The sequence below is a fragment of the Melopsittacus undulatus genome, chromosome 3 (assembly GCF_012275295.1).
Source record: "Melopsittacus undulatus isolate bMelUnd1 chromosome 3, bMelUnd1.mat.Z, whole genome shotgun sequence".
In the NCBI taxonomy this organism is placed as follows: domain Eukaryota; kingdom Metazoa; phylum Chordata; class Aves; order Psittaciformes; family Psittaculidae; genus Melopsittacus; species Melopsittacus undulatus.
Window position 1 is genome coordinate 42,771,796 of NC_047529.1, and position 22,776 is coordinate 42,794,571.

At 36.3% G+C, this 22,776-nt stretch overlaps 1 protein-coding gene across 1 annotated transcript in view; it reads left to right on the forward strand.

Annotated features, from left to right (window-relative positions):
* The window catches only part of ADGRB3 (adhesion G protein-coupled receptor B3), a 461,694-nt gene that overhangs the window by 436,661 nt on the left and 2,257 nt on the right, over positions 1-22,776 (forward strand). Inside the window, exons 26-29 of the mRNA XM_013130073.2 lie at positions 512-551; positions 2,664-3,307; positions 14,484-14,519; positions 22,222-22,326. Of these exons, the coding sequence (XP_012985527.1) occupies positions 512-551; positions 2,664-3,307; positions 14,484-14,519; positions 22,222-22,326 (825 nt within the window). The remainder of the gene's footprint in view (positions 1-511; positions 552-2,663; positions 3,308-14,483; positions 14,520-22,221; positions 22,327-22,776) is intronic.

Here is a 22,776-nt window from a genome sequence, read left to right on the forward strand (position 1 = left end):
TTAGTAGCAAGGGTGGACAGAATGTTGCATAACAAATAACCACTTCATAACAAATTAATAAAGTTTCAGACAGAGTGGACTAATTGGATTGCACTTATTCACAGTAATTTGTATTGCAGACTATTTTCCATACTTCTTTTTATAAAATCACTATGAAAAGCTTCCTTAACGATGATCCTTCAATGAGATGTAGAAGTGACTCTTCCATATACATAAAAATGTATACACTGTATCGTTTTATTAAAATTATATACTCTACTTCCACCTATTTTATTTTATTTTTTCTGGTCAGGCAGCATACTTTGAAAACCACCCACTTATACTTTAGGAAACTTTGTAAAGCTCTGCTGTTGTAAAACAATACACTTCACCTTCCCAGCAACAAGAAACCACTTTTAAGAGACTATGACTCTGTAAGTAGGACATTTTGGAAGTGCTAGTTGACAAAAAGATATTGTGGTTTAGTTTTCAGTTAATAATGGTTGACCTGTTCCGTTGTTTCTTGTTACAGACCGATTTTGAAAAGGATGTGGACATTGCTTGTCGGTCAGGTAAGACCATCAAGAGAGTATTTAGCAAGCACAAAGAAGTCTTGTACTACTTCCTTGTGAAGAGAAAACTAAAAAAATATCAGGGCTTCACTGTTTACAACACATATTTATAAATGTAAAGAGAAAAGTGATACTACTGCATAAATACATTTATTTCATTTTCTTACAAAAGCCTTTTAGAGTTCAGCAGCTGGGAAGTAATTATCTGTTGAAGGCAAATGGAAAACAGATCAGTCTTAACACACAAAACTTTCCTTGCTCTGCTACATATGCTAATGTGAACCCATTGTTCTGTTATTGAAAAAAAAATGTATGTATATAGTGTATCTTAACAGCTATGCCTGTAAAGGATGCATCAATTGGTGTTAGTTATTAAAAGGGTAAGTTTTTTAACACTCTAAGTGAACTCAACAGTAGCTTAAGCAACATGGTATCAGGAAAATTAAATTCGATTCCACTTTAGTGGAACAAGCTGAGGTCCTTTAAGACATGTCGGTAGTAATCTTTACTTAGTCAGCTATGTCTGTTTCCACATGCCAAAAATAACACATTTAAAACAATTAATTTTCCAACCTTGCTTATATAAAGTACAGTACAAAATAAATTACCATTTCAACCCTATAGAAATCTTTAAATCTAGGAGATTTTCCCAAAGAACAGTTTTTGCTAGGGAGGCAATCCTACCTAGACACCCTCATTTCTGAATGAAGGGAGAAAGAAAGAAAGAGAGGGTGACCCTCTCCATAGGGTGAGTCAGGGCAGAAGCTGATCTGCATCACCTGCCTGAAGCATGCTGTCTCTATTCACTGGCTATATGAGGAGCCAAGAAGGCTGATCTTGTTAAGGTAAAGTTTGAATGTCCAGTCACCCACATTTAAAAACCCACCAGTTCATTTTCTTGAAATATAGTAATACCTCTTCCATATATATTAGTTTTAATATGCACACGTATTTTGAAGGGACCAGGGTAGTGCATTGCAACACTATTACATGTCTGTCACCATCCAAAGCAAGTGCAAATCCAGCATTGGTCCATGTAGCTCCTACTCCTTACCTTTGCCAACATGGCCTTGCAGTAGGGAAAGCCTTGCCAAGGGCATCCTTAAGGGGATGGACTTTGAATGCAGTTAGGATCAGGCTTTGCTAGATAAACATTTAATCTCTGTTTCGTTTAGTAAAAGATTTAAGAACAGATCACTTAAGTGTCTTAACAAGTAATATTGGAACAAATGGAGCAGCCACGCTGAAGTCAGGTATTTGCACTCTGTTGTTTAAAGGCAAATTGTTCGTTTCATAATGAAAACACGAGAGGCAGTTTTTTGTGGAATGATCTGGATCATTACATCCCTTAGGCTGCCAAAAGGGGTGTAAATGTAATACCAAAGTTACTTCCAGTTGTCTTACTGTCTCAGCCCATGAGCTGGATTTTATTGCACAAACCAGCACTGGTATGAATTAAAATATTTTCAACTGGGACAAAAAAGTCCTTGCAATTTTTTCCCAATATAGTTACTTTTTTGTCACTTATATATATATATAAAAAAATAACACAGAATAATTTCAAACATCATTAAAAAGAAGCATTTAGGAGCTCAGAAACACATGTTCATGGTTATAATCTTATGGTAGGTCATTACAATGGATGACAAAATTATTCTGCCTGACAATTTGTTTGACATTTTGGAGGAGGTTATGTGGAGTTAATAATGGCAGTACAGATGTCATAGTGTTTTGTTTTTGTTTTTTTTAATCCTTAATCAGGTTCCACATGGCAGGCTTTTGTTTAAGCTGTAGGTCACCTAAGATCTACATAAAGCAGTAGGAATAAATGAAGGAGTGTTTTTAACTTACATAAATGGTGGAGGCATAGTCAGAGATCTGTCCATTATACTGTGTAGATTAAGAGATGTTGACCTAGAAATAAACCCCAAAAGACAACAAAATCAAACCTTCTAATAACAATATTTGTGGAATAAAAGTTATTAAATGAACAGAAAAAGAGTTTAAGAAGATGCACTGGTAAAGGAAGCACTGCTAAATAAAGCCACAAGAAAAAGTAGTGTTAGGCAGACATGGTGTCATGTTGTAATAATTTTGTTATCTGACCCACAGTTCTGCATAAAGACATTGGACCTTGCAGAGCAGCAACTATAACAGGAACACTTTCTAGAATTTCACTAAATGATGAAGAGGAGGAGAAGGTACCAAACCCTGAAGGAATGAGCTATTCTACTTTGCCTGGAAACATTATCTCCAAAGTCATCATCCAGCAACCAACAGGTCTCCATATGCCTATGAGTATGAGTGAACTGGCCAATCAGTGCTTGAAAAAAGACAACAGTGAGTTGCGGAGGACTGTGTATTTATGCACTGATGATAATTTGAGAGGTGCAGATATGGACATAGTCCATCCTCAAGAACGCATGATAGAAAGCGACTATATAGTCATGCCCCGGGGCTCAGTAAATACGCAGCCATCACTGAAAGATGAGAGCAAAATGAATATAGGCATGGATACGTTGCCTCATGAAAGGCTGTTGCACTACAAAGTTAATCCAGAATTCAATATGAATCCTTCTGTAATGGACCAATTTAATATCAATTTAGACCAGCACCTTCCTAGCCAAGAACATATGCAGAATTTACCATTTGAACCCCGCACAGCAGTGAAGAATTTCATTGCCTCTGAGCTAGATGACACTACAGGATTATCAAGAAGTGAAACTGGATCCACAATATCAATGAGCTCCTTAGAGGTCAGTGGTGCATAAACAAATTGCATGCTCTGTTGTTCTAATTATTTGATAAGACAACAAATTGTGTCTTTTGTCTAAGGGGTGAAGCTAATGTTTTAATTCAGTATAAATTATTGTTTGGGATCATACACTGCTGTTCCTATTTCTCTTATTATCAGAAGTGTTTATACCTAGAAAACAAGATTAAATTTTCCGAGCCAGTCTGTAGGAAACTCTATAGTCCGGGAGATTTAACATTCCACACGACTGCAAAGGATTTCGTGACCTACCAGGTAAAGTTCACTGGAAAATACTGTGTTGCTATGAGAAGAAAAACTATTTCTGCAAGATACAAGTGTTAATCACTGACCTTACCTGCAAGCACATGCAGTTGAAAATATTTGCCATTTTATTGCTGACAATCATATCTCTCTCAGATATGATATGTCTGATTCTGCTCTCACTCATGTAAATCTTGGATTTTTCCAGCCAATATTTTACCATTTACTGATTAAATATTGTTTGCATGTGTGTGCAGGCATTGGTACAACTGATGTGTGCAATAGGTACAAGTGGACTTCATATCCTATATTCCAGTCAGATTGTAAAAGTGAACTGAATAACCTTCGAAAGGGATTCAGTTCATCACTACAATCTCTCTGTAGGATTTGAACACTATAAAAGTGAAAATAACTCATGTTGTTTCTTCAGACCTAAGTGTCAAATACCGCCATTCCTATTCAGCTTTTACTTATGCAAAACCATCAATGAGGTGGAATTAATTTCATATTTGGGCCTCCTAAAGAATTGGAAATACATTTCACCAGCATTTGGTGGGAAAGAAAAAGACAAATGAGAAAAACATGGAACATACTCATCCCTGAAAGAACTTATGTATGCAAAAATAAGTTACTGTATATGCAAACTTACTGCCATTAGCTATTACTCAACAATGTTTGGACCCGTCTGTGTAGGGAAACAGAGACTATACCTGACTTTTCAATTGTTAGATACAGAACTGTAGCAAATGCTTCAGAAAGAGGGGATATTTATGTATATTACTTTTAAAATGGAATGGAAGTTTTGTGGGTGGATTGACTGGAGAGTTTGGGCAGAAGATCAAACTTAGTTTATTTTCAAGAGATGCCTTTACCAGCTTTGAATGTGAAATATTCTCCATGCTGTTTATATTGTGTGTGTACTACCAGAAGTTTTTAGAAGACATAAAAAAAAAAAAAAAATGAAAAATGAAGTATGGGGTAATGAAGTAAGTAGTCAAATAGTATCTACTTTTTGTTTATTGCTTAAGTGAATATGTAAAATCTTGGGGCAAATTTTCAGTTATTTCTAAAAGATAGTGCAAGTGCTTGCCCACTTAGTGCTCAGACAGACAGACTCTTTCAAAGCCAGTTGGCATTGTTAAAGAATTTACTTCCTTCAGCTCAAATATAGTAGTTAATAGATCTCATGTGGTGTAAAGGAGTGCTTCTCCAATTTAATGCAATCCCAGAAGGAGGATAGCTAAGATCACCTTCCTGTAGTATCCTCTCCTACCTATCTACAATACTGTCTTTCAGTTAATTTTTGTCAGATATAGGGGCTCAGATCCAGTCAAGACTGGACATATGGGTGAGATATCTAAGGAAGACTCATAATTCCTTGACAAGATAAACGTGCCACTATATCATCCACTCCACCTGAGGTCTGAATCACAGTCTGGTAATGCCTCTCTCTTCCCATTGGTGCTTAAAGGCCATCTAGGAGACCTAAAAGAATAAGACTTTAGTTAATTTGTAAAAACTGGGACAGTAATTACTTCATCTAACACAGAATTTCAATTCTTGAGGCCACTGAAAAACATGGCTGAAAATCTCAGTATAATTCACTGCTCCTTAGAGTTATTCTTTTTTTTTACTGCATTTGTCTCATATTTTAAACTTGCCTCTGAGATGGAATTTAGACACTGCATTTGAATCACTGTTCTGTATGTAATTTTTATTCTCAGATGGGACCGCTAAGTATGAAGTAGAATATGTAGTAAAATATACTAGCAAATATTTAGCCTCTTCTACCTTGGTAAAAATATTAGGTTTAGAAAGTTGTATTTTGGTCCAGAAAGCTGTAAATAGTTATGTTATTAAACCTTACTGAACCTAGCAGAATTCCAAAGTATTAGGAAAAAAACAGATATTAGGCAGATCAGGAATGAAAGGAACTGTTTTGGCTTTTGTGTCTGCTTTTGTGGTTCTCAACACTACTTGATTATATAGCATTACTTCATCTTTTGATAAGGATGTGCTGCAATGAATTGAAGATAGGAACATGAAAAAAACATGTACATAGAAGAAAATCAGTGTCTCAAGCAGATTCAGATGAACAGATCCAGCCAGATAAAAACTGTGATTGCATTTTATATATGTGCAGTGTATAAAAAGCAAGGCTTGAGGTAAAGTCCCCAAATGGAGTTGGCTAAAACTAACCAGCGAGATTAAATTTAGTGCTGCCATAAACAAAATAGAGAGGGCAACGAATTGTCAAAGTATTTTTGATGTCCAGTACAATATAATTTTAAAAGATTTCAAGACCTTTCAAAAGACAAAGCTTTATCAGGCACTGTGGAACAGTAAACACTGCAGCAGGAAATTCAGATCATTCTGCCTGTGTTTTTACAGACAGAGCATGACAGGACAAAGTAAAGGAGGTGATGTTGAGCATAGGAATCTTCCTACTCATTCTGCTCATTCTGCTGTCCCAGCTGAAGTCCAACATAAAAGATCATGGATTTCCCCTCCATAGGGACAGTTCCCCTTTCATTTTTCTGAAGAAACAGAGGTGTCCCAGGACAGGTGGTGGAGGCCTCCTTTTGTTTCTTCTGCATAATACAGGGAGTTGTGTTCTTACACTGTTTTCCACTTTATGTTTCCAGGTGCTTTCTCTGGCGTTAGCATATACTATTATTTTTATCATGTAACTACACATTAATTGTCAACTACCATGTGAGTAAAATGCACTTAGGCAGTTGTGACCTCTGTTAACACAATTCTTCCTTTTAATTTAATTTAAGGTTAGTTAAATAGTTTATGTAGCAGTTAGAGAATTTATCATCTTATCAGAACACCTTTATCATCTTATCAGAACACCTTAAGATGTTGTGTGACTCATTTTCAGACAAGATCTGACCCAGCTGCTGATTCCAGAAGTGTAATTATGAAGCCACAAATATGCTGCAGGCATAACTGTTTGCACCTTGATACCCAGTAAAATACAATATATTGACATATATACAATAGTTCTCATTTGCCCACTAGCTTTGTGGTGGATGGTAGTCTTTGTGGCCATAAAACCAAACCAGCAGAATTAGAGGACCCTTCAAAAAATATAAAGCTTAAGTTTTTTTCACATCTCAAAATAACATTATTTCTTAAAAAATTTCATTTCCATCTTACTAGTGAAATACTAGGGTACCGTGTTTGAAGGAATCAGTTTACAGACCCATGTGCACTATCATCCAAAGAATCAAGTATGTTTGGAAAAAAAATAGTTTTTGAGTAATATCTTTACCTTTCTACATTTATTAAAGCAATTATTTTCTGTATTTTGCACATTCAGAGATAATCAGCCCTTAGAACATTGTGTCTATTCAAATAATTAAAAAGTGCATATAGAGATAAAAACATAGCCAAGAAAACAAAGCTGTGTGAAGGCTAAATTATTTTTATGTTTTCTTTTTATGTTCTCTTTTATTTAAACTTTGTATTCATTGTGATCACTGAAGATGGATTTTTGGGATAGAACTATAGTATCAGTACAAGAATATGTGCCCTGACTTTTAACTCTGCAGGGAGGTTCTAAAGGTAGGCATTCCCCTTCTGATATGCAAAAAGAGCTTTACGTATTTGGATCCCCCTTATAGTCAATGACAGAAATACACACTTTTAGACCACTTTCAGACATCTACTCCAGACAAAGAAATCATGTGCCCTCAGTGCAGATGTCTCTTTTTCAGGTGTGATAAAGGAAGACAGAATGAGTAGATTAGATATAAACATCAAAAATGCTGATGTCCTAAATTTAGTCAGTTGAATCCTGCAATGTGTCACAAACTTTCTTCTCAAGCTTTCTCCTAGTTTTTATATATGCATATTTTTCTCTCAAGAAAATACTTCATTGGGAACAATCAAATGCTTTGTTACATATAAAGTGCATATTACATATACACTTTCAAAAGGTAGTCTGAGAATGCCATATTTACATGCAAGTATTGCCCAGATAAGTGTAAACTTAAGGATCTGCAAATTCCAAATGTGCAAATCAGTGGGGTTTTATGCTATTTGGTATGTATCCAAGAGTACTCATGCAATTATAGGCAAAGGCAGGCATATTAGTACATCATGGAGTTTCTTAGGAGGAGTAATTGAACATCTGGCTAATCTCCTGTACATCCCTTACATGCTTGGATTAAAACTGGCTTTGCTACCTTGGCATCAAAATGGAGTGTGCTTCTTCGGTTCAAAGTGTTTCAATTTTAATGAAGAAAGCACTCTCTGTACACTCTTCTGGAATGGTTTTTATTTTGGAAGTGTACACTCAGAGTGGTGTGCTCATTAAAATTAAATTACTTTGAAGTGAAGTAGTGCATTCCCAGCCACTTAGATGCAGAGAAAGGTTAGGAGGCTTAAATATAGAGGAAGAAGGTGATCTGTGCAACAGATAGACATCCAGGATAAGTAATTAACTTCTTTTTATTGTGTAAAGAAAAAATACAAGAAGTAGATACCTGCTGCCTGAGTATGCGAGGAGACTTGCATCATTACCTTTGCAGAAGAATGAAGGGTTCCTTCACAAGGATTATGGCTAGTGTAGTGTGAGCAGAAATGGAAAAAAAAAAACTGAAAGGAGGCAAAGACTTTTAGCTATTTTTAAGATGAAGGCTATGCAATGGCAGACAATAAAAGTATTTATTAAAGGGAAGAAAGAGCATCTGCCCTTCAAGAACAGGAAAGAAAGCACTTCCCAAATTGTTTGCCATGTAAACGGCTGGAATTTTCTTTCCAGTCTCATATCTTCCTTCTTTATTTCCTTTCTGAGTTTCTGCTATGAGATCTTTATGTGGAGGAAGACATAAAGCCCTTAAAATGGAAGCTGATTGTCTGACCAAAATAATCCTTCTGTATTCATTCATGAGTGTTCAATACATTCAAAGGCAGTCAGCTCCGGAGGTCCTTGGCCATATCACTGGCAGGGGGGCTTCAGGAAAAAAAAATACTGCTACAGCCAAGAAGATAAAGGGTCTAAAATTAAAAACAAACAAAAAACCCAAGCAAGCAAATAAAAAAAAAAAGAAAAAAAAACACTCCCCCCCCCAAAAAAAACACAAAAAAACAGAGCAAACCAAACAACAAAAAACTAAAAAATACAGGAAAGGAGAGAATAAATACACAGTCAAAACAGTCAAGCTGGTCAATATAATAGCAAAGCATCAGGCAGAACAAAAGCAAATTGGTGTGAAGTCATTTTGATTTATGATATGAGAAGTAAAAAGAGAGAGGAAGAGAAAAACAAATATAGAAAGACGAGCACCACAGGAATTTCCTCTTTGTCATGCTTCCACATTGCATTTATTTTCAGGCATTTGGTATCTCAGATTTCTCTGCCTCCCATTCCTCATTTCATTCTTCAATAAGTTGTGGAGGCAGTTCTTGCCAATTTTGTGACTGTCAGAGAAATAAAATCTAGCCCTATAACAACCCTCTCTTTCTTTCACTTGAGTGTGTAGCTTTGCAGAGTCCTCTGACTTCAGAAATTGATGCACCTTGTTTTCAGGTTACCATACAGGCATGGGGGCAGATGGAGAGTTGATTCTCGCAACTGAAGATATAATGAACTAAAATTGTAGTCAGTATTATGAAGTATAGCCTATATTCCAGACCTTACATTATAAGCAGCTAACTTAACATATGATCCTTAAGAAACATATTTTTGATTGCTTGTATATTTAAAAAATGATACATTTTCCCCATTTAGGAACACAAAGCAGGTGGGTTCAGCTGATTGACTAAATACATTTGAAGGTTACTGTATAAAGAAAGGGAGCAGCAAAGTAGAATAATTTTAAATTAGTTTTCAATTGAGATCTCTGAAATTATGTTTGTGCTGTGTATGTTTGACGTGCCAAATTCACTAGTATATTTTAGAGAATTAATATTCCCACATTAAAGAGCTATTTCACTTTTTCATGAAAATTTACTTGCTTTATGTCTAGCTCATGTTATGAACTAATAGCCATCATAATCTTTTATTGAGAAACTAAGGGATTTTTCAGTTATATACACACAAAAGACATTTTAAATCAAAACTGTCTATCCACATTCCATTTTTTATATCTCTGAGGGCCAAAAAAGATTTTTCCTTAATTTTGTTCTGGGAAAGAGTCCTCCCCAGGCTAAGATCTTGTATGTCAAATCTAATCTCAGACTGAATTGTAAACTGCAGATAATAAGGCTTTATATTAATGGAAGCATGGTTATAGCCCTCACTATAATATGGTATCTCTGGTTTCAATTACACATTGCACAATGCAATATATCTTCAGGAGCATCTCATGTAATTAATCAGGTACTGCTGTAATGCAGACTAGAATAAGGAGAAAACCAGGCATTTGTCATTTTACAGAGATGGAGAGGAATTTTATTAGTCATTTAGTAAAAGCAGCTCTTTCCTGGTGCCAGCAGATTAGTCCATGCTGGTGTATGGAAATTATATTCTCCAGTATTCTATTTTTGTCCCTCAGTGAGCAGAGTTTAAAGTTGCTCGGGAATTACAGAGAGAAGCTATATATGATTAGCACAAAGTAAAATTGATTTAAAATAAATTACTACTGCAAACCTCTATTTACAGAATTTCACGTTGGTCCTGGCATGAAGGGCAGGGTTTGGTTTTTTTGCCTCATGAAATTGATTTTACCAATTAAGATCAAAGAGCTGTAGAAATCAGAGATGGAAAGAATCCTATCAGGTCATCTCTTTTATCAGTGCAAGTACATTTTCTACAGTATATTTCTGTAATACATACTCAAACTTCAACAATAGAATGAAGGGCTTCAACTTTTCCTTAGAAGATTATGGTATAGTTGCATAAGTTTTCTATATCCCTTTTCAAAAAAAACCCTCTCTGAATTACAACTTTTCAGGTTTTTCTCACACCAGCTTTGTTTATTGGTTCAGAAACCTTCTCAGGTTTCTGAACAAGTTTCTGTGCTTTCCTTTTACAGAGCCAATATTTAAGCAAGCTGTATCACTTTTTTATCCTTTTCTCTTCATCCAGTGCTATTAGCTCTTTAAAAGCACTTTCTGCTGTTCTCCTCTAAAATTTTCCCAGTTTACAGGCATGACTTGGCTTCTATCAGTGTAGAACTGATGCTGGAGTTTCTCAGGAGGGGCTATTTCCACCCTTGCCTGTTTAAATGGAGATGTGACTTTTTTTTTGTAGCATTTATAACTGTGCTTATGAACATGGTAAGTTCACTACTTACCCATACCTCTTTTTTTTTTAATCAGAATTATACCAGTCAGCTCCCTGCTGCTGAATAATTGCATTTGTCGTCAGCTTTTTAGGTAGTCCCTTTATTTGTTGCCCTTGCTGTTCTCCAGCATTTAGGGCTCTTCAGATTGAAGAACATATGACTGAGTACTGAATAGGGAACAGTTATTCATATTTCCTATAATATAAAAACCAGAGGCATCAAATGAAATGTCAAAAGAATTAAAAAAAAAGTAATTTCCTTTGTCATGTTATGCATATTTAAATTATGGAATTCACTACCCCAACATATTTTGTGTGTCATAATTAAGAATAACTATAAACCATTATTAGACTAATAGTATGCTGTAAAAAAGTGTTATTAAACTCAATAGAGTAAGTTCCTCCCAAGGAAATTCCTAAAGTACTAAAGGGTTAGGGAGAGTATTGTAGCAAAATGTCTCTTTATACTTGTCTTCTACTCATTCCTGAAACACCACTGCAGAAACTGGTCAAATACAAGATCAGAAATGAGGCAAACTATAGATATTATGCTTTACAGCTATTTTTTTTATATTCTACTAATGTTAATACTAAAGTGGACCCTAAACTGATCTTTGAAAAAAACACCGGCTTCCGGTCTATTTTTTATGTTGGCTAAAATAATTCTCAGTTTTGCAAGTGGGTAAAAGGAACAGCTTCTTGTAAAGAAACGTACTGGTGCAACCAGTTCAGCAGCCCCCCCGCCCCTTACTCTATTCAGCTGCTACCTTTTGTTAATTTAAACTGTGGATGAGCCAGATGGCTGATTTCTGAAATCATTTAGGTATGTGTGGAAAACCCCATTTTTCTCAGACTAAAGAGACATTACAAATAAACTTCATATAAGAAAATAAGTTTATATACCATCACAATTAAAACAACGATTTGCATGGCATACGCATATCATACAGAAACTAGGAGAAGAATTGAGTAAAATGACAATTTCCAATTGGGACCAAAGGAAAATTATTCCATTCTTGTAAGATTCACAACTACTTAATGCTTCTGAATATGTTCCCTCTCTCAAAAAAAAAAAACAAAACCAATAAAATAAAATAAAACAAAAAACAAACAAAAACCCAAACAAACAAACAAAAAAAAACAAACAAGAAACCCCCCAAAACCCAACACTGCAGTTATTTCAAGGCCAGGAGTAGCCTGGAGGACCTTACCGTATACGTCATGGTGTCAGCAACAATACTGCAAATAACTTTCACTGGTACAGGATCACCTTCATAACCAGCACCTTTTGTTTTCCAGGAACTCACAGAACTTGGCTTGCTACTGTTTGGACCTGTGGCAGTTACATACTTTTCATGTCTTAGGAGAATAGGCTCTGACAGCACTTGTACCGCAATTCACTGTATGCAGCCATGGAAAAAAGTGAAGCACAAGCACAGAACAGATGTTCTTCACTATATAAATTTAAAATAAATGTGATAGATTCTTGTTGAGCCCTAGGAAAATCCTCACTGAAATAAACCTGTGGTATGACCTGCTCAGTCATAACTGGTGTGATCTAACAGCAAAATTGCAATAGTTCCCTCTTTCTGACAATAGCACAGTTAAATATGTTGTAATCTGTTAAATATGTCTTTTTACAGTGCTAGAAATGTCTGGTGCAAAACCTAATAATCCAACTATCCCAGGAATATTTTCACTATGGTCAAGGAGATCTAAGGCAAAATACAAATGTTCCACTTTTATAAATCACAGTATCTAGCAAACTGCACATTTCTCTTAAATCTTCTGTGTTTTCACTTAAGGTTCTCAGTCAGACAGTGCAATGATATCAGGTTTATTACTGAACTGTAGCTTAAAAATAGATTTTACAAGCATTTTTCAAAGCTACTCCTGTAAACTTCACCTCATTATCTGCTGTGCATTTCTTTTGTAACTACTGAGCCTTTACAGTAGTAGATGTGCTCTAATTACAACTTAAAAATAGATCCTTCATCATTAGAAATACATACATTTCTTCAGGTGCTGATTTACTGATGGATGATGAAGGCAGATGTCAAAGGTACACTTGTACCGTGGCTCTGTTACTATGAATGAGAAGAGTTTAGCTGCTTTGAGAATCTGGGCCTTTGAGAATCTGGCCCTCATATTTTTCTTACCGCCAAGACCTTTGTCATTTCTGGTTTTTTATTATTTTTGCAAATTAATTTTTTTAAAATAATCTCTTTAAAGTGTGCTAGGTTAAATCAAGCCTTGCTGATTAAATATAACTTCTCCAAAGCTTGTTAGTGCTGGTTGTGTTAATTGTATTATAGACTGTTCTTTTATTCTGCCTCCCAGCTGTTTATGCATCAGTTTGTCAACAGTGCTACAGTGATATTCTTCATATTATTGTGGATTGGAGCATCAAAATTTTAGTACAAAACCAGACAACCTGTGACAAAGTGATATTATCAAGGGCTCAGAGACCATCCATTTTCTGCAAACTGAAAGACTTGTAAAATTATTCTTTGAATTGCAAGGAAAAAAATACAGCTTACTAAAACCTCTATGTTTGTTAAGCCAAACAAAATCAGTCTAATTCCATCAGTAACATTATTCATCATAACTTAATGGGTTTGACTTATATCTCACTGAAGAAATTAGGTGCCATTTTTTTAAAAGGTTCCTTCACCGTGGCTTGAAATCATCCTATCCTACCACAAAAATTAGGGTTAGACTGTAGCAGCAAGCCTTTTTCTTTTTTTGGGGTAATTTTCCTTTCCTTTAACAATCCTTCCTGAAGTGGAATGTATCTTTTCTTTCCATTTGCATGTTCTTTGCACTCCTCTCAGCTCTTCCAACTTAGCTGCTTCTTTCTACATCTTTTTAGTCTATTGCAAGCTGTTCAATTTCCAACCTTAGGAGAACAAATATATTTTTATCTGTTCTTTATAATATTTCTGCTTCTTTCTGATATAATTTGACTTTATAATTGGGGGGTTTTAGAATCTGTACAAGAAAATGTGCTAAATTATTTATGATATGTCTAAGCAATCATATTCTGTTGCATTTTATAGAAGTGATTACTTCACTAGTAAATCATTCTTGCTTTATATCAGATGCTTTGAATCAGATTTGTCATAACTGTAAAAATATCATTGCTTTCTCCATCTAGATTGTCATTGCAAACAAACAAGCTGAAGCTATAGAAAGTGTAGATGGCTTTGGCTTGATTTTGCTTTCATTTATTCCATTAAAATCAATGGAGTTGTACCAATGTAAGCCTGATGTAGGAAACAATCAATTTCTGTGTATCTATAAAAATCTACATCATAGATATGCATAGATAGCTGTGTAAGAATATAATATTAATTTGCAAATACCAAAGAAAGCATAGAAAGAGATATATTTTATACACCAACAGGTGCAATTGCATGCAAATTACATGCATATTATTCATCCCAGTGAAATGCAGTCTGTTTTATTTCAGAAAAAAAGAATATGATAGTGGTCTAATAAACTCTATGCAAAGTCATCTTAAATTATCAAGATAAAATCTACAGCCTCTTACAAAAATACCTAATATATATCTGAAACAAAAATGAGAATGTTATATAGACTCATTAATATAATTTGGTGAATAGTCCCCTTGTTAATACAACCTCTTTTTTCTTTCTTTTTTATTGCTTAATAGAGAAGAAAATCACGTTATTCGGACCTTGACTTTGAAGTAAGTTGTACTGAATTATTCCTGACTATTAAAGGTATTTCCCTAAAAGTAAACATGAAGTCTTCAGTGTAGTAGATGTCATAGGGTCGTTCAATTGGTACTGTAAAGAACATGATGAACAATTCATTAAAACTACTTTGGTGCAACTTGTTTGTAAAATATTCTGAGATCAAGCTGTCATATTGCAATATTAACCATCATGGTTTCAGTTTTTAAATTTTCTGCCTCTTCATTTTCATCTGGGTTTTTTTGGTTTTGTTGTTGGTTTTGGTTTTGGTTTGGTTTGTTTTTTGCTGGCTATCTATTGACATGTGACACTTCTGTAGGACAGGCCATGTTGCAGAAGGTGGCTTTGTTCAAGAGATTCTCAATCATTTGTTCTATCTTTCTACAATACTTATTTACTGGCATATGAGATCCAAATACAAATAGTGATTATGAATGTGTCAAAATTTGAACTATGAAGTGCTGCCGTCATTTAAGTTTATGGATCACATGCTATATAAAAAAATCAAGCTCAAGTACTTGAAGTCGGACATCCACAATTTCAGACACAAGCCCTGCTGAGTGATGAAGTTTTATTGTGTTAGTTAATGACCATTTTGTTCTGTCTCAGTAAGTATGATAAAGTCTCTTAGAGTTTTGTTTATTTGAGGATTTTCCTCTCTGCTCTCTACCAGAAGAATAGAGGAATTAGTTTTCAATGGGATGTTAATTATTTGGGAGTTTTGCACAGGTTGTCTGTTCATATGCATTAATAGTTTGGTATAAACTATGGGTGACTCCAGAGAAGCTGATCATAGTTGCATGGAACCTACAGGTCTCGGGTTACCTTTAGTATCCAATAATCAATGGATATCAACCATAACTTAAAAAATTACCATGTCTGTTTGCATGTACAAACAAAGGCATATTTTATTATTATTATCTGGGCTGTAAGCACTACAAATGTAATTTCAGATTTTACATTCTAGTCCATATAAGAGAAAGAGGCAGAACTACCAAAATACAGTCATAGCAGGGGTAATAGAAGCCTTGCAATGAGAGGAGTGTTTGCTTTGGTGACCTGCTTTTGCTGACCAATGCTGAAATGCTGACCATCCGTGTCTGATTGTGGCTTCTTGGTAGTTTAATATCACATTTGAAACTCTTATGTAGTTTTCCCTGAGAGACTATAGCTACTTTAAGCCAACATGCAACATCTCAAATAATACGCAGAAAGTTTAAGCAAAATAAAATTGAAAGCTTATCCTAAATATGCTTTAGGATAAATGCATAAAAATGAAGAAGAAAAACATGAATGAATCAAAAGTGAAAATCTGAGATGCAAGCAATTCTAAAATCAAACTAAGCAATGTGAACAGAAGTTTTATAACTACAGTGATATAAAGAACTCTGGATTTTACTGTTCTTTATTGAAAGGTAGGAATATCATGCCATTGACTATGAGAACGTTCTCTGTGGCTAAAACATTCTTCCTCTCACTCAGGAGAGCATAATCCAACATGAAATAAACACTAACAAAGCGGTGCAGATTCTGCTCTTTCTTGCCTTCCTTGCACTGTTGTTGCTTCATGGCCTAATATTTTCAGAAGTATGATTATAATGCAGGAAAATGGATTTGTTTGTAAGAACGGAAGGATGGGGCCACTGGGAGTGACTGCTGGGGAACTGGGAGTGGCAATGATATTGTGCCAGTACCGGATGTGTTTTAGAAGTACTGATTTGGACTAAACCTGTCTCACCTCCGTGTTTTATGGGTCCTCTGATTAAGCCTGTGGGCTTTCCTGTGTTCTTACACATAGCATGGCTCTCTCTCTGAGGTAAAGCAAAATAAAAAAGCTACAAAATGTTCAAATAGCCACATCCTGAAGAAGGGAATTGAGATAGTGTTGTGTAGCCAAAATGCTGCTATACCAACACCTCAAAGCAGCTTGACTGCAAAATAGAATGGAACCTGGAGGTGAGGTCAAGTTAGAGTGTTTTGCCATACTACTTAAATGTTTAACACTTTCTCTGCTTTGTCTCTGATCAGTGCCAGCTGGCACTCTCTGAGATAACATCCTTCCACAGTTCTGAGGACAACATATGCTGTGGATGTGGTTCTGAAGATAATGAATGCTAAGCATACAGTATGGAAAAGACTGTGTCAAGCTTGGCTCCCTTCATCCTTTTTCCTTTTAACACTCAGCAGTCTCTACAGCCTCAACTTCTCACACATCTTTCTACATCATACAAGACAAACCCTCAGGCTACACCAATCTTACTAAATTAGACATTTGGAGAAATATTCCTGGCTGCCAAAATGCCAGGTTTTATATGGATGAAATTTTAGAATGATCTTCACTATCTTTATTCTGGACCACCCTTGTCTCTTCAGACAGTTCCTATAATGTCCTTAGGGAGCCAGTGCAACCTACGTACTGTTCAAACGAGGCAATTTGCTTGTAAGCTTCTTATTTTAGAGACTAAGACAATTTAGTGGCATTCACAGAGAACATTCCATACTAGATGGAGCCAGAGAATAGTGTTGAACATGTTTGACTTACTACTGTAGAGTTAGTTTCATAGTTAAAATAAAAATAAAATAAAGAAAAAATAAATACTGTGCTAGTGGGCTGTAGTACAACACTCAACTTAATATAGACAATTTGAGTTAAAAACTAAGAAATCAAAAAAAAGCCATTTTTTTTCTGAGGGCCACAGATGAAACTCAAAGCCAGCTGCTATATAGTATGAACGCAGGCAGACCACAACTGTACTCAAGACCATAAAATACTCTCTTTCTCTGTTGTCTCCAATACGTGTAGAAATACAGGTGCAATTCTAAGGCCCTTTGCAATGGACTATAAATAATAGAAGTTGCGTAACTGTGCTGGGCAGTGTTATAGGAAACTTATGTCTCCAGTCAAAGCAAATAGAGAGAGAAAAAGATGATATCCAAAATGGTAAGCTGGTTAAAGAGGAAGCTATCAAAAACTGGGCCTGTATCTTGTTTTCTCTTTTTAAAGAGTTTATCATTGCATTCTTAAATTACCTCTTTATGTGAGGGAAAAAAAAAAAAAGGCAGACTGTGCCATATCGGGTTTAGCCTGCAAGCACACATTATTTCTGCTACATAATCGTAGAATAGAATCATAGAATCATAGAATAGTTAGGGTTGGAAAGGACCTTAAGATCATTTAGTTCCAACCCCCCTGCCTTGGGCAGGGACACCTCGCACTAAACCATATCACCCAAGGCTTCATCCAACCTGGCCTTGAACACTGCCAGGGATGGAGCATTCACAACCTCCCTGGGCAACCCATTCCAGTACCTCACCACCCTAACAGTAAAGAACTTCTTCCTTATATCCAATCTAAACTTCCCCTGTTTAAGTTTGAAACCACTACCCCTTGTCCTATCACTACAGTCCCTAATGAATAGTCCCTCCCCAGCATCCCTGTAGGCCCCCTTCAGATACTGGAAAGCTGCTATGAGGTCTCCACTGAGCCTTCTCTTCTCCAGGCTGAACAGCCCCAACTTTCTCAGCCTGTCTTCATACGGGATACACTATTAGATTTTGCAAAACACTAATATAGTTGAACTTCAAAGTTTGCTAAAGTTAACAGTCAACATTCAACTGCTTTACAGCTATTTTCTTGCTATTATCAAGGATTAGTTTAGACTTATACATGCAGTCCAATATACAAAACTTGACCAGGATGGGGCAGTCTGGGTTTTTTGGATACTTACTTCTTCTGCCTGTTGTAACCCCAGAGAAGTGCTCTCCAACCCCAGCCATTATTTTGTGGTTTTTCCTAGAGCTGGAGAGGTAGCTCTTTCATGAAGTCTTAGCACTAATACTTAGCAATCAAATCAAATAAAATTCATTCTAATTATGTTGAAAAGAAATGCAGATGGTGTGGAAAATCCCAGGAGGGCTTTATAATAGGTGTGTACTGACACTTGAAAAAACATATAGGAGAGTTGAACTGTAATACTGGCATGTATTTTGAGGATTAAAGATCATAATTACCATTAAATTCTACAAGATGATTGGAATCCTGGATTTCCCCCACCATCCCCTTTCTATGAGGTGTTCATAGGATCTATTATGGCAATAACATCTATGCCAAATAATATAGAAAAGTGCTTTATTGCCCTACTCCCCAGGATTCAAGTAATCTGTGTCTCTTTTTGTGCTCCACACATGATGGAGAGCAAGGATACACAGGACAAGTGCAAATACCAGAATGTCTTATTTCTTTCCACAGAGCAGTAGCTTCTCACCAGCAATAATACTAAACTGATTATTAATGGCCAGATCTGCATTCTTTCAGAATTTTGTCTGCAATAGTTGTTTACTGTAACAACATTGCAAACTCACACGACAGTTATAAAATCATTCTCTTCCCAACCTGAAGACATGTCTTGAAGATAAAGGTGAAAAAAAAATGCCTTCAGGGAAAAATCCTTTCCTGTTCCTAAATCTGGCAGCTGATCATACCTATAACATCTTGAAAACACAGCAGGTTTCCATTGTAGGGCTGGGAAGGCATCCCCCCATCTGTTCTTTTCTCTTAGCTGTTTCACACAATATTTGAGAGCATTTTTACCTGTGACAATACATAAAATCTCCAAACCAAATTGAAGAATAACTTATTATTACTGTTATTCATAAGATTGACCACAAATCTCATTAGGATATTTGTGTTTGAGCTAGAGTTCAGCTAAAGCCCTGTCATAAATAAAAAAAGATAGCTGGGTACAGAGTCATATTTAAGTCCTTCCCTTCTTGATGATAGCCATTCACACACTGAATCCTCTTCTGAAAGCAGATGCTCATCACTAAGGCTTAGCCTTTCAAAACACATATCTGATGTTACTTGTGAGTGGGTATAGAAACGTGGAGTGGGTGTCAGTTCAGTCTGACCCCCTTACAGGTATGGGGCACAAGAGTTATAACACCTGCAGGAAAGATCAAAAGATGTGTGTCTGTGGTCTAACTCATTTTGCTGACTCGGGTGCTTCTGTAGGGGAGGTGTCATTAATGGACAAATCCCCAGGTGAACGTAAAGGAGGTGTGCTTTCAGAGGACAGCATAAGAAGCATCTTCACATTCTGTTTGGGTTCTGATGCTACAACAATCATCCTAGTATATATTGATCTAGATCTCTATCTCTGTATTGATAAAACTTAGATATTTCTAATATTAGTAAAGCTGTATTTTCCACATAAACCATGTAACAGAGAAAACAGATTAAACCCCTACAAATACTTTGTGAGTTTTCTCATAATGTAGAAGGAGTTACACAAGAGGAATGGTTTGCCCAGGGAACCTGTGAATGCTCCATCCCTGGCGGTGCTCAAGGCCAGGTTGGACAGGGCCTTGGGTGACATGGTTTAGTGTGAGGTGTCCCTGCCCATTGCAGGGGGGTTGGAACTAGATGATCTTAAGGTCCTTTCCAACTCTAACTATTCTATGATCCTATGATTCTATGATTTTCTAAAAAGGAGGTAACATGGTGCTTTCTAGCAAGGAATTTAAAAGGAATCTAGAAGAGTTAAAGGAAATTTAAGCTACTGCACCTTCAGTTCAGATCATTCTTTATAAACAGTGGGGAGAGGTGGGTGTCAGTGGGTAGGAATTATGGAATGAAAGCCAGGAAAACATGAAGAAACCAAAAGATCCATAGGTACATGTGCATACAAGTCATTCTGCTATTAAGAATAAAATTTAAAGCCTTTTTCTAGCAGACTTCCCACTGCAAGTGTTTAATTTCTCCTCCCACCTGCTTCTCCTCAGGAATAATGTAATGAACTGAGTAAGACATTTGCATTATTCATATTTGCTATTTAACGAATTCTTGGGTACACGATTCAGAAAAATATAAGAAAGCAGCATTCTCTATATTCCTAACCTTCTATTAAAAAGTTTCCAACTGGAGACACTTGTTTCACTGTCATAGGCTATTTCCTGCTTTTAGAACCAGTACTTTAACCTACCAAATCCATTTTATCCTCATGAGTATGTCTCCTTATTTCAGCCAATAATAAGCTCTGAGGCAGAACCTTTCTTTTTTCAATTCTATGTATATGAAATTTGCTACATATCCAAGTCTACCATAACAGCAATAGCTTAAAAGAATCCCTAGGAAGTCACTTAAGTGAAACTCCCCTCATAAATTTAGATCAGCTATCTTTAGTTAAATTACATTTTGCAAAGAGTTCCTCACCAAATCCTCCAAAATTGTTTCCGTTATTCACCCCACAACTCTTAGTTAAGTTAATAGGTCTTTAATTGCTGCTGTATCTCATGTCTCTTTTGTGAATAATGTTGCCAATTTTCTGTTCTCAGAAGTGAAGCAAGTTCTGAAGTTACAGTGTAGCTATATTAAGGATTATATGGCTATTACAGCATAGCTGTAGAAATGCATGGCCAAGAGAGCCGCCACATTTCATGAGATTTACAAACACAGAACGCAAATAAAAGATAAAATTTAAAATTGGTATTGGTAAAGCATTATTTGAGGGTCAGCTACTGCCATTGCATATTGAAAGGTAGCAACCCAGACTTGGCAGAAGCGTTACTTCCTGGGAAGGTTCACACTCAGGCACTGCACAAGTTTGTAGGGTTTGCCATGTACAATGCCAGGGAAAAATCGGCTTGACAATTAGTGGACATGCATAGAGACCGGAGTCCTGCATCTTTTCTATCAACATTATTGGCTGCTGCCCTGGCTGTAACCCAAGTTTAAGTAGTTATAAAAACTTCAGAAAAGCCAAGTTAAGCCTGTCTGCTGTTGGATTAAGGTGACACGTCCTCAGTCCCTCCTGTCCCCTGTCTCCCCAGACCACAGAGCCATACGATTGCTTGAACAGTAAGTAGCCTTCAGCTTTGCTCCAGAGGCTGGTCTGGATCCACAGCTGAGGTTGAACTTGTTTGGAAACAACTTACATAGTATGCTTGACAGTCATAGGCTTGAAAACTGGCTTAACTATCTCATGTAGCTGCCAAGGCAGATACATGGCTGAGGGCTCCTCCAACTGTGGGCACTGTCTGGAGTCCTCACCTCTTGTATATGGGTGCCATATAATCAGTTTCTGTGGAAAAGTGTCCTGTGTATGGGCTGGAGGGAGGGTGGTTTCCAATTGGCCAGACCATGAAAAAGAAACCAAGTAAAACTGAAAAACTCTGCCATTCCAGCTTCATTTTAGGATGATCTGAATGACAGATGTCATAAAAAGACATAACATTTTGTGCTTTTCCATTTTGGACCAAGATGTCGAAGTTCAGTGCTCTCATAAAAATTATTCCCATAGGGACCATTACTAACTTCTGTTGTATTCCTATAGAAATTAAAAAATAAGCATCCATGCTGAAAACAGAAATTCTGGAAAATACTGCTAATGTGCAAGAGAAATATCCATCTGAGAAATTACCATCACTTTCAAAATACATTTAGGCTAGCACAAACCCAGCATCCCTTAGTTTTAGCAACCCAATAAATGTGGGGTAAAACCAGCCTCTTGTGTAGGGGAAGAACATTAAACAGAGAAGAGAGAAGGCTTGGTGCAATTCACTTCTGTTGTTTGAATCTACTGGGAAAAGATGGCCCTGCCAAATTCAATTTACTTTATTATGCTGGGGAAAATAATACTTCCCCTAAAAAAGCCCAGATTCGATTATAAATATGAGCAATTATGTTTCATTTTGCAGAAGGTCATGCATACAAGAAAGAGGCACATGGAATTGTTTCAAGAGTTAAATCAGAAATTTCAGACACTGGACAGATTTCGGGATGTACCAAAATCAGGCAGTATGGTAAGTTTTCCTTCTTAGATATTTAAAATATGATGTATCCTTGACAAGAGTCCCTTGAATCCCAAAAAGATCTCACTCTGTGCTACCTTTATATAGCTTCAGAAAGTAGAACAAATGATATTTTCAGTAATCTAACCTACGACAACACTCATTAAGTTTTACAGCTAGACCACAACTAACTGACTGATATCATTATAGATGACAAGTAATGGAGCTGTAGGGAACACGTTTCAAATCTGTATGTGCCTACCAAGTCTACAGGACTTTGTATAGAGAAAGCAGCTCACTAATGTAATTTGGCCAATAGGGCTTTTCCTCTAGCTAGACAAGCAGATATTAAATTAGCTACTATAAACAAGTCCAGCTAGTTTTACCTGTGCATGAGATGGTCCAGAAAGCACACAGTGTCTCTGCAAAGCTGCATCTTTTCCATAATAGGTTCATAAATAT